This window comes from Oncorhynchus kisutch, linkage group LG16 (assembly GCF_002021735.2).
Source record: "Oncorhynchus kisutch isolate 150728-3 linkage group LG16, Okis_V2, whole genome shotgun sequence".
Lineage (NCBI taxonomy): Eukaryota > Metazoa > Chordata > Actinopteri > Salmoniformes > Salmonidae > Oncorhynchus > Oncorhynchus kisutch.
In genome coordinates this window covers 50,352,491-50,364,659 of record NC_034189.2, presented here as the reverse complement: position 1 = coordinate 50,364,659, position 12,169 = coordinate 50,352,491, and the positions used below count along the sequence as shown (strand labels likewise).

At 46.2% G+C, this 12,169-nt stretch overlaps 1 protein-coding gene across 2 annotated transcripts in view; it reads left to right on the top strand.

Moving 5' to 3' along the window:
* LOC109906800 (lysine-specific demethylase 6A) overlaps positions 1 to 12,169 on the top strand; it is a 49,764-nt gene that overhangs the window by 26,606 nt on the left and 10,989 nt on the right. Inside the window, exons 12-25 of one of the 2 annotated variants that reach the window (XM_031792849.1) lie at positions 386 to 520; positions 2,129 to 2,260; positions 2,447 to 2,524; positions 2,619 to 2,726; positions 2,902 to 3,264; positions 3,472 to 4,256; positions 4,460 to 4,589; positions 4,789 to 4,894; positions 5,626 to 5,831; positions 9,885 to 9,946; positions 10,037 to 10,111; positions 10,215 to 10,363; positions 10,866 to 10,980; positions 11,900 to 12,087. In XM_031792849.1, the coding sequence (XP_031648709.1) occupies positions 386 to 520; positions 2,129 to 2,260; positions 2,447 to 2,524; positions 2,619 to 2,726; positions 2,902 to 3,264; positions 3,472 to 4,256; positions 4,460 to 4,589; positions 4,789 to 4,894; positions 5,626 to 5,831; positions 9,885 to 9,946; positions 10,037 to 10,111; positions 10,215 to 10,363; positions 10,866 to 10,980; positions 11,900 to 12,087 (2,632 nt within the window). The remainder of the gene's footprint in view (positions 1 to 385; positions 521 to 2,128; positions 2,261 to 2,446; positions 2,525 to 2,618; positions 2,727 to 2,901; positions 3,265 to 3,471; positions 4,257 to 4,459; positions 4,590 to 4,788; positions 4,895 to 5,625; positions 5,832 to 9,884; positions 9,947 to 10,036; positions 10,112 to 10,214; positions 10,364 to 10,865; positions 10,981 to 11,899; positions 12,088 to 12,169) is intronic. The other variant, XM_031792850.1, reaches the window with a different exon arrangement.

Below are 12,169 nucleotides of genomic sequence, written 5' to 3'. Positions count from 1 at the left end.
TGTCTTGTCCATTTTGATGTAAAAACATTACCCCGCATTCATCTGTATGTATGAATGAGGGAACATTCTCCAGTCACCAGTAATTTGAGCATAATTCCCTGGCATTAAGACAACATGATGGTTTGTTTTAATGATTATGTGTTGTGTCAATTCATTCAAAGTGCACATATGACCCCCAACATGACTTCCCTGTTTGGTTGACCACTCTACTAAAGACCATAATGGACAAACATATTCAATCCTCAGTAACAGATGGGGCCACTGATAGGCCAAGCTAGTAGCTAACCGGCTAGGTGAGAGCGACCGTAACAAGACAATAACATTTTGATCGCAAGATCATTTTAAGTCATTAAAATGTTGTTTTCACACGTTTTCCATTCCATAGGCTCAGTTGAGTAACCCCCAGGTCACTAGTCTACAGAGTAAAAGTAAAATGCTTCCTCTTATTGATGAGGCCTGGAGTCTACCAATCCCAGCAGAGCTAACCTCCAGGCAGGGTGGCCTGAACACTGCACCGCAGGTGAGACCAGATAGACCACTCCCCCCACACCCCCACACACAACCCTCTACACACACCACCCCCACCGCCACCGCCAACGGGCAACACATCACCTGGAGCTTCTCCATGAGTCTTCCTGTGGAGTAACCGATGCCCTAGAGCAGTCATAAGAACCAATTTAACAAAGTTATGCTCACAATCTGGAAAAGTTAGTGACTGGAAAAACCCCTGGTAACAGTCATTCATATAGCTGTACCTGGTGTGGTTTTTAGGTGCAGCTTGTTAAGGCAGCGATCTAGTCATAGTGGCTTGAGACATGACATGCAAATGTTATGACTGCTTAGGGCTTTTGTTATGACTGACAGGATCAAGGGAGGTGTTGCCCATCCCAATCCCCTCCTCCCTTCCCCAATCTCCCTGACACAGCCACAGGCCAACCTCACTACCCACTGTCTATCAGTATCTGTTATCATGGCTTCACAGCTCAAAGATCAATTTGGTTCATTTAAATTGGTTTAATTTAATTTCTCCATTCAAAAATAATACATTTTAATTGTGACATCCAGTGTATTTACACAATATAAAAATACATATTTAAAAATAATAATAATAATAATACTCAAATACAAAAAAAAAACTCTATTCTCCCCTGAGACGATTGTTGAATAGCGGCAAGATGTCAGTTGATTGTCGTTGTGATTGGTGAGGTTGTGTCTCAGTAGAATAGTTCCAGGTTGATATTCTACCTATCATTCATCCTGAGGTCATCAGGTGCCTTGCTGCCTCTGAAACCTAGCGACGCCCCCTAGTGTTGCAGTACCATTCATTCACTTTCATTATAGACAACATTAGTTCCTGTGTGTGTTTGTTGAGTATAATTGTCAGCATCAGTCTATACAAACTGAAGCCGTCTTCAGATGTTTGTTTTGGGGAGGAGACGGGAGAGGGTTGTTTTCTTTCACTTGTATTGACATGGTTTCAGGTGTTCTGATTATGACCACAACCCATGTTTTCAACAAATCCATTTTCATGTCAAATGGAGGATGACAATTCACACCTGGAGTTGTCTTTTTGAACATTTTGATGATTTAGTTTTAAGAGCTGCAACTGCCAAGGGCTTAGGGTTGTGGTATGAGCAGGCAAAGCCTTTGTATGGCCAAGCGTCTTTGTTGGCGATGACTCTGTCAACGTGGAAGGGTTGACAGTTTGTGATGAGAAATTCCACTCTACCGGTCGTCTTCGGGGTATCATTGCAGATTGTTTGTAAAAAAATAAAAATGCAGGGAAGAAATATGTGTTTCGAAGTCCCAACATCACCCTCCTGCTTTTGTTCTCCCTCTCTAACTGCCTATCCCTTTATTCTGTCACTTCCTCTCCATCCATGTTGCGTTCTGCTCCTTGCTACCTGCCCTTTAATTTTCCCTTCTCTTGCTCTCCTTTTATCCCTCCATCTCTGCCTGTGATCTACCCCTTCCTGGCCCTTTCGCTCTTCTCCTGCATCCCTCCTGTCTTTTTGTCCACTTTACCTCACTACTTTACCTTCTATCATGTTTTCAACACTCTTCACTGCCCTCCCTTGCAACCCCTTCACTCTCCCTCCTCCTCCTCCCCTTCCCTCCCTCGCTGTAGGCGTGTAAGCCCCAGCACAGCTCGGAGGGAGGGGGATCGGGCCAGACTCTGCCCCCACACGTGGGCCCTATGGGCCAGGGGGAGGACCAGTCCAGCCCTGCCAAGAGGAGGAGGGCCTCCAGCCCAGCCAAGGTATATTACACTATATTCAGATGGAGGTCTGATGTGTTTTTGTAGAACAGACATGATTGTCTATCAGGTAGCATAGGAAATCGTGTGAGCAGTATGTTACAATACCACTTGCATCCATTTAAATATTTTAGGTTGGCTGAAGATGAGGAATCTCTCACCCCTAACTCTCAAACACTCCTTTTGCAGAGCCAGCCAGATTCTTGGGCTAGTAACTCTGCACAGCAGCCAGTCCCCAACTGGTACCTGTCACCACAGAAACTACAGGTAAACACACACTTACTTTACACACCCTGCGTCCCCCTGCTGATTCCGTCTCTACACATACACACACTAATCTGTACGTCCTCGGTGCTCCCAGCTCCTGGACCAGTTGAGGAATAACCGGGCCAGTCTGAAGCCCCTACAGCTGCAGATGCTGGAGCAGCTGGAGGCACAACTCAACCTAATGCAGCAGCACCAGCAGCAGGTACACACACACACACACACTTATTACCCACAGATGTTTACCTGATGGCCTGCAAGCAGTATACTGTATGTCCCTTCTAATTATTCTAATGTAGAGTAATATATTGACTAATTCATGTTAATCCACTGAAAGTGCTGTTGTTAATTAGACTAAACCCTGATGTTGTGTTCTACAGATGAGACAGAATGCATCTGGACAGCTGCGTCCCTCCCTCCCCAACGGCCCCTCAGCTACCAACTCTCTTCCCCCTCCTCACTCTAGCCTGCCCCTCTCCCGGCCCCACCTGGCCCCTCAGGGTTCGTTGCGGCCTCCCTGCCCGCCTCGACCACTGGCCAACGGGCCTCTGGCAGGCGGGACACCACACGGACACTCTGACACACTTTCTGTGGGCAATAATAATAATGATGACCCGGTGGCGGCCACAGGACCCAACGGAGACGTGCCTTACCTGCAGCCCGGCGCACTACTACCTCACACCTGCACAAGCACCCAATCACAGGACACAGCGCGCCGGGCCCTGCACCTAAACTCCACTCAGGTAGGACTCTACCTGTTCACTCTATTCAGGTCTATTTGAAGCTCATAGGCTCTGAGTGAACAGCTATTCTTTTCTGTGCTAGTTCTTGCTTAGTTATCTCAGATGTTCCTTAGTGAGGAGAGAACCAGACCTACTAAATGTTCTTTAGCTATAGTCCTTATTCTGATCTAACAGTGGGGTTCCCTCCCTGCTCCCCTTTCTCTACAGGGGCTTCAGAAGGGTTCCGCTCCACATTGGGCGGGTCCTAATGGTGATGGGTCTCTTTCCTCCTCTGGGGGGTCAACCCACCCCCTCTCGCACCCACAGACGCCCCACAATCAGGTTGGACATTCCTCCGCCCCGTCGCCGCGGCAACAGGCTCTCAACCACCTCCCGTCCCCCCCTTCTCCCTCTCACTCTGCTACCTCAGGTGGAGCACCCGGCACCCCTGCTACCAAAGAGAGCACGCCCCTCGGCAACGGCCCCGCATCCACGGCAACAAAAGGGCCTGGGGAGACGACGACGGCCAATAGCACTGCCGCGGCGGAACGCTTATCCAATCACGTACAGTCGGCGGCGGGAGACGGCGGGACGAGCAACCAGTCCCCTCACCACAGCTCAGACAATCCTAAGGGGGGCGACCCCACCACCTCCGCCCCCCACAACAAGATCAACAACATCCACCCGGCCGTCTCCTCGACCGCTTCCTCCCCCATCTCTGCAATGTCCACCGCAACCCCCTCGCCCAAATCCACCGAGCCCGGCCAGTCGACGGGCCCGCACGGCCTCAACAGCCCCTCCACCACCACCGCAGCATTATCATCAGCTGGCCCCGCCACTGTCGTCAATGGCAACGGCAAGGGGGGCATCTCCGAGGACTCCCAGAGCCCGTTGAAGGCGGACCCCCCCGCCACGTGTCGCAGACCCACGCCACCCCATGCCCACACCCCCCCATCATCCTCTTCCTCCGTGTCCATCTACCCCTCCTCCACTGACGTGCTCAAGGCCTGCAGGTTAGACTGGGGGGACCCTGTACCAGTTTTTCTTGGGCTGTAGGGAGTTTTTGATTGTCTCCCTCTTTTGGGAAGATGTAGTATTGCATTTGTTGGTAGAGGGAACTGTCAGAGCAGAGATTATACTGTAAAACCAAGAGGCTAATATTGTTTGTACCTTGTTCTCTATTTGTCTCTCCTTTCCCTGTTTTTCTCTCTTTCAGAAACCTGGGGAAGAACGGTTTGTCTAGCAGCAGTATACTGCTGGATAAGTGTCCCCCTCCTCGCCTGCCCCCTCCTCCCTCCCCAGTCCTGCCCAAGGACAAACTCAACCCCCCCACACCAAGCATCTATGTGAGTATGGAAGAAAGACTTCTCGTCATAGTATAATAATGAAAGGGGAATGTTTTAGTCAATGTTGTGATTCTAATGACAATCTTACAAATATATATACACTCAACATTCAAAAGGTGGTGTTTTGAAGACTTGCATATTTTCAATTGAAATAATATTTAGTGTCCTTTAAAAAAAAAAAATTGTATTTGATCCCCAGCTGGAGAATAAGAGGGATGCCTTCTTCCCTCCGCTGCACCAGTTCTGCACAAACCCCTCCAACCCTGTCACCGTCATCAGAGGGCTGGCCGGGGCGCTCAAACTGGGTGAGTCTACCATTTCTACTGCCACCTGCTGGTTAGGACTGTCGTTACAATACCCGGTTTTGCCTTTTCTCATTTGGGCAAAAGTCCTTCCACCACCCTCTCTCAAGTGACCTTGAAACTGATAATTGGTAGAGGAGATATTAATTTGTTAGTAGGTGAACGGATGAGTCCTCCCCTCAATAGCCAGCTTTCATCAATTGCTGCTCCCAAGTGGCGCAGCAGTCTAAGTCACTGCATCTCAGTGCTAGAAGTGTCACTACAGACCCTGGGTCGATTCCAGGCTGATCACGACCGGCCGTGATTGGGAGTCCCGTAGGGCCCAGCGGGTTAGGTTATGGCCGGGGTAGGCCGTCGTTGTAAATAGGAATTTGTTCTTAGCTGACTTGCCTAGTTAAATAAAATAAATGGTTATGAGTATCCTACCTGATTCCTTCAAAGAGCTTTAAAATCCTCCCTCTCTTTGCCGCCTCTGCTCAATTATCTTTGACCTTTTTCGAAAGGAGGCGAGAGAGGACGCAGGAGTTGAACCAATTCAATTGAGGAATGCCCAATGAAGGAGTCCTTGGTGCCGACCATTAACTTGGATGTTGCCCTTCTGCAAGCCCCAATGCAGCTTGAGCATTAGCAGGTTTCCAGGCCCTTTATTTGAATGAGTGCCCGCTTCTATCCCTTGTTCACTCTTTCTCTCGCTCTCTTTTTCATCATCTCCTACCTCTTTCCCCCTCTCTCAGACCTGGGTCTGTTCTCTACTAAGACCCTAGTGGAGGCTAACCCAGACCATCTGGTTGAGTGTCGTACCCAGCTGTCTCAGCCCGCTGACGAGAACTGGGACCTGAGTGGTACCAAGAAGATGTGGCGCTGTGAGAGCGGCCGAGGTCACACCACCATCGCCAAATATGCCCAGTACCAGGCTGCCTCCTTCCAGGAGTCACTACGGGTTAGTAGAGGGAGATGCATGCATACATACAGTGCCTTGCGAAAGTATTCGGCCCCCTTGAACTTTGCGACCTTTTGCCACATTTCAGGCTTCAAACATAAAGATATAAAACTGTATTTTTTTGTGAAGAATCAACAACAAGTGGGACACAATCATGAAGTGGAACGACATTTATTGGATATTTCAAAACTTTTTTAACAAATCAAAAACAGAAAAATTGGGCGTGAGAAATTATTCTGCCCCTTTACTTTCAGTGCAGCAAACTCTCTCCAGAAGGTCAGTGAGGATCTCTAAATGATCCAATGTTGACCTAAATGACTAATGATGATAAATACAATCCACCTGTGTGTAATCAAGTCTCCGTATAAATGCACCTGCACTGTGATAGTCTCAGAGGTCTGTTAAAAGCGCAGAGAGCATCATGAAGAACAAGGAACACACCAGGCAGGTCCGAGATACTGTTGTGAAGAAGTTTAAAGCCGGATTTGGATACAAAAAGTTTTCCCAAGCTTTAAACATCCCAAGGAGCACTGTGCAAGCGATTAATATTGAAATGGAAGGAGTATCAGACCACTGCAAATCTACCAAGACCTGGCCGTCCCTCTAAACTTTCAGCTCATACAAGGAGAAGACTGATCAGAGATGCAGCCAAGAGGCCCATGATCACTCTGGATGAACTGCAGAGATCTACAGCTGAGGTGGGAGACTCTGTCCATAGGACAACAATCAGTCGTATATTGCACAAATCTGGCCTTTATGGAAGAGTGGCAAGAAGAAAGCCATTTCTTAAAGATATCCATAAAAAGTGTTGTTTAAAGTTTGCCACAAGCCACCTGGGAGACACACCAAACATGTGGAAGAAGGTGCTCTGGTCAGATGAAACCAAAATTGAACTTTTTGGCAACAATGCAAAACGTTATGTTTGGCGTAAAGGGAACACAGCTCATCACCCTGAACACACCATCCCCACTGTCAAACATGGTGGTGGCAGCATCATGGTTTGGGCCTGCTTTTCTTCAGCAGGGACAGGGAAGATGGTTAAAATTGATGGGAAGATGGATGGAGCCAAATACAGGACCATTCTGGAAGAAAACCTGATGGAGTCTGCAAAAGACCTGAGACTGGGATGGAGATTTGTCTTCCAACAAGACAATGATCCAAAACATAAAGCAAAATCTACAATGGAATGGTTCAAAAATAAACATATCCAGGTGTTAGAATGGCCAAGTCAAAGTCCAGACCTGAATCCAATCGAGAATCTGTGGAAAGAACTGAAAACTGCTGTTCACAAAATCTCCATCCAACCTCACTGAGCTCGAGCTGTTTTGCAAGGAGGAATGGGAAAAAATGTCAGTCTCTCGATGTGCAAAACTGATAGACATACCCCAAGCGACTTACAGCTGTAATCGCAGCAAAAGGTGGCGCTACAAAGTATTAACTTAAGGGGGCTGAATAATTTTGCACGCCCAATTTTTCAGTTTTTGATTTGTTAAAAAAGTTTGAAATATCCAATAAATGTCGTTCCACTTCATGATTGTGTCCCACTTGTTGTTGATTCTTCACAAAAAAATACAGTTTTATATCTTTATGTTTGAAGCCTGAATTGTGGCAAAAGGTCGCAAAGTTCAAGGGGGCCGAATACTTTCGCAAGGCACTGTACATACATGCATAACATAACATGCATACACCCAGGGTTTCCGTTAGGAATATGTGGCGCTGGAGAACGTGAATAGAAAGATTTAAATTTACCGGGTGCGTATTCCAGTAAGGCATCCACCCACGGTGCTCAGAATGACAGAAATCACATGTAGATTACGGTAATGCAGTTTAACAGAACATGCAACTCCTGTAATACAATAAAACCATTTTTGTTGGGAAACGCCATTCTAAACAGGTCACCTGGTAGCAGTTCCATATGAAAATGTCTGTTAGAAACTCAGAAAGAGGAGGAATCTAGAGGCAACAACTAGGATGGGTTGTTAATATGACTAGGATGGTGCCTTGGCTTCTGGACAACTAAAGAAAGTTGATCTGAAAACCAATGGAACAGTAGATAGATGGCATAGTGGTGGGTCCAATAGGGAAATACATGTAATAAAATGTCTGTAATCATTCAAAATACTTCACCAGAGAGCATAACTTGGCCACAGAGGAATCGAGGATCATTAGCTTATTTTGACAAACATATCTGATTGTTTCAAATCACAAGCTTTTAGGCCTATGCCTATTCGGGAAGCCCGTAATGTGGGCAACGCGTGTGGCAATGAGCCTCTGAGTTGTGGCTGTCAGTAGAAAAACATATCAAATATGAAGGTAATGTGTGTTGAGTATAATTTTAAATGTTTAGACAAGAAGAAGGGGAGGGGGTGTGTGGCGAAGGTAGAGGCGAGTCACTCTCCAGAATGACTCTGCTGTTTCCTGCCAAATCTTATGCATTCATTGTGTGAATATTATTTATTTTTTTGATCAATTCCCCATTACATACAGTACCAGTCAAAAGTTTAGCAACACCTACTTATTCAAGGGTTTTTAATTTTCCAGTTTTCTACATTGTAGAATAATAGTGAAGACATCAAACTATGAAATAACACACATGGAATCATGTAGTAACCAAAAAAGTGTTGAACAAATCAAAATATATTTTATATTCTTCTAAGTAACCATCCTTTGCCTTGATGATGACAGCTGTGCGCAGTCTTGGTATTCTCTGCAGTGATATGCCATCACCAGTAGTAAATGTACCGTTAATCCCTGTCATTTGGTAACATTGTTTTATGGTATTCCGTATAGCACATTTTCTGTAAATTCAATTTAGAAATCGTTTTTTGGGACTCATCCTTTGACTCTCCGTACTGTTTCACATGATTCTTGCGTAGGGGTTAAGAGGTTAGTGGTGTTTGAGCCTGTTGTCGGGACCGTCCTGCTGCATAGTTTGCGTTGGATGGTTTTCTGGTCAGTGTCAGACTTTTCATACCCAAACCACGTCCATGCGACCAACGTTGACCCTCTTTTAAGGTCGAGCTCCGTGTCTCTGTGCTCTGTGTCACGTTCACTCTCTTCCATGTTTGTTTGTGTTGCAAATTTGCCGTAAAGAGTGATTTGCAACAAAACAAACGATAGAGCACAATATGAAACGATAGACATTTTTCTATTGTCAAACGATATATATCGTCATATAGCCCAGCCCTAGCTTGTATTAATGAGTCATTTACCATTCTCAAGAGTGGGAACGTTGTTTGCAGAGTTCACAGCCTGCTACACTTATGAGAAATGAATTTTGATGTATTTCGTAACCAATTACGAGCTTTGTAAATGTTTTTAATTCTGTTTTGTTTGGAGTCCTCCATGTGAGCATGTCTGGTTTCTCTGTCCTGATCATGTTGAAGGAGTGCACGCCTGAGGATGCATAGACACACCTGTCCTGCTGCTGTTTTTTTTTACATCCACTGTGAATGATAATATATTAAAACTATACTGTAGTTCCTTGCAGTAAGCAATTTTGATCAATCTCCCCCTCGATAATCACCAATCGGTGTGAAAGAGCAATGGATGTTATAGGCCTACTGCTGTATTGGTCTATAGGCTCTGAGTTCCATGCAGTCATTTCTTTAGCTACCAATGGATCACGGGGTATAAGTGTCCATATGGCAGGCTGGGGATCTCGCCTTAGTTGACTTCACTTTTAGATTTGTATCATTTTATTTCCGATTTTTGATTAACGACGTGACAGTGGTTTTGAGAAACAACTTTATTATTGGAATGAAAATAAACATTCAGGTTTCAACATTTTTAAGTGTTTTCAAAATGCATACTGCCTCCAGCTCACATTGTAAAGTGGTGGGTGGTGCGCTGATAGCTTGTTGGCCTGCACTTTCATAGTGAATGGGAGGCGCGCCTCAATTACCAGTTGAAAAATAAAAATAGTAGCTCTTTTTAATCATGAACCAAAACTGTTAAGATGCGATTTCATTTAGAAATGTAGAAACCCTGACATACACAGACCTGTTTCCCAATGCTCTGTGTCTTTTTGAATGGGATCCTCTTTACTCTCAGGAGGAGAATGAGAAGAAGGCGTTGAAGGAGCCCTCAGATGCTGAGCCAGCATCAGCAGAGAGGTGAGCAACACACACCTGTCAGGATTTCTCACTGATAGATTCACAACCTTTGACCCTTTTCTAATCATAATTTCTTCCTGCTGTGTTCAGTGTGGCACGCAAAAGGAGGGGTCCCCTAAAGCACATCAAATTTGGGACCAACATTGACGTGTCGGATGAAAGAAAGTACGTGCTTGTGTGGTCAGACATGGCATTGGTCACACGTTGCAAAATTCTGCTAAACCCCATTGCTTCCTCTGAACACACCCCCTTTCTCCTCGTCCCCCAGGTGGAAGCTACAGCTGCAGGAGCTGAGTAAGCTGCCTGCGTTCGCCAGGGTGGTGTCTGCTGGCAATCTGCTCAGCCACGTAGGACACACCATCCTGGGCATGAACACTGTCCAGCTCTACATGAAGGTCCCTGGCAGCAGGATACCAGGTAGATGCACACACACACACAGTACATATTAGGCAAGGGCACGGTACATCGATACCATTTTATAGGACAAGCTGTTGCAGTTTCTAGTGCTTTTTTATATTGATACTTATGAGTTAAACTGTTAAAGATGCACTATGCAGAAATCCCTCTACCATTTCCTGGTTGAAATTCTAATAGTTTGCCTAATTCACTTTGTGCCAAGACAAGCAAGTACAGTGTAGAGCATCATTAAACCGCTGTGAAATATATATTCCATAACCAAGAATATTGTATTTTCAGCTGTTTTAAAACTGGTGTACAAAACTGAAAGTAAGAGGCAAAAACGAAAGTTAAGAATGGGAAGCATGGATATTTCTCACAGATCTAGCGCGTTCTAGACTTGCTTTCAATGAGAATGACAGATCTCTAAATAACATTTCTATGTGGATTTATTTTTTGGGGGGGGTCGATCAAAAAATGACATACAGTTCTAACTCGGTCTTGCTTTGTCTCTGTGGTCCAGGTCATCAGGAACACAATAACTTCTGCTCTGTCAACATCAACATCGGCCCTGGGGACTGTGAGTGGTTTGCTGTGCCAGAACCCTACTGGGGAGTGATGAGCAACTTCTGTGAAAAGTAAGGACCTAACAACCATAGAGGCTAGTGATAATACATGATAAAATAGTGATGATGTGAGTGAATGAGAAATGGGGGGGGGGGGGGGTCTGCGAGAACAGCAGAGAAAAGAAAAATAACCACATCAGATGGGGTGTCAAGGTGAGGGTCGGTTTCTTTTGTGGCTCGCTTTGAACACGAAGAGCAAACTGTCTGAATGAAAAAGGAGTGATTCAGGGAGATATTGAAGGAAAGGAGCTGAATTGAATCCAGGAATGAGGGCATTAATGAAACAAGGGAGATCTAACTAACCCATCTCTTCTCTCTGGCCTTCCACAACAAAACTATTCTGATTTTAAATACAGACAAAGGAATGGCCCAGAAGACAGAAAAGACTGAAATTAGATGGTCTTTAATACGAGTCCTAATTCCACATCTCTTACAGAAATGAGAAAAGACTGAAAATAAATACCCCCTCGCTCTTTTCCACCCCCTCGCTCTTTACCACCCCCTCGCTCTTTTCCACCCCCTCGCTCTTTTCCACCCCCTCGCTCTTTTCCACCCCCTCGCTCTTTTCCACCCCCTCGCTCTTTTCCACCCCCTCGCTCTTTTCCACCCCCTCGCTCTTTTCCACCCCCTCGCTCTTTTCCTCCCCCTCGCTCTTTTCCTCCCCCTCGCTCTTTTCCTCCCCCTCGCTCTTTTCCTCCCCCTCGCTCTTTTCCTCCCCCTCGCTCTTTTCCTCCCCCTCGCTCTTTTCCTCCCCCTCGCTCTTTTCCTCCCCCTCGCTCTTTTCCTCCCCCTCGCTCTTTTCCTCCCCCTCGCTCTTTTCCTCCCCCTCGCTCTTTTCCTCCCCCTCGCTCTTTTCCTCCCCCTCGCTCTTTTCCTCCCCCTCGCTCTTTTCCTCCCCCTCGCTCTTTTCCTCCCCCTCGCTCTCCATCAGAAACAACATCAACTTCCTGATGGGTTCGTGGTGGCCCAACCTGGAGGACCTGTATGAGGCAGATGTGCCTGTCTACCGGTTCATCCAGCGGCCGGGGGACCTGGTGTGGCTCAACACGGGCACCGTCCACTGGGTCCAGGCCATCGGCTGGTGCAACAACATCGCCTGGAACGTAGGACCCCTCAGTGGTAAGCCTCCGATGCAGCTTTTATATTGCTCCTTCGTGTACGTGTTTTTACAGTAACCATTTTTTTTTTATACGTATTTCTA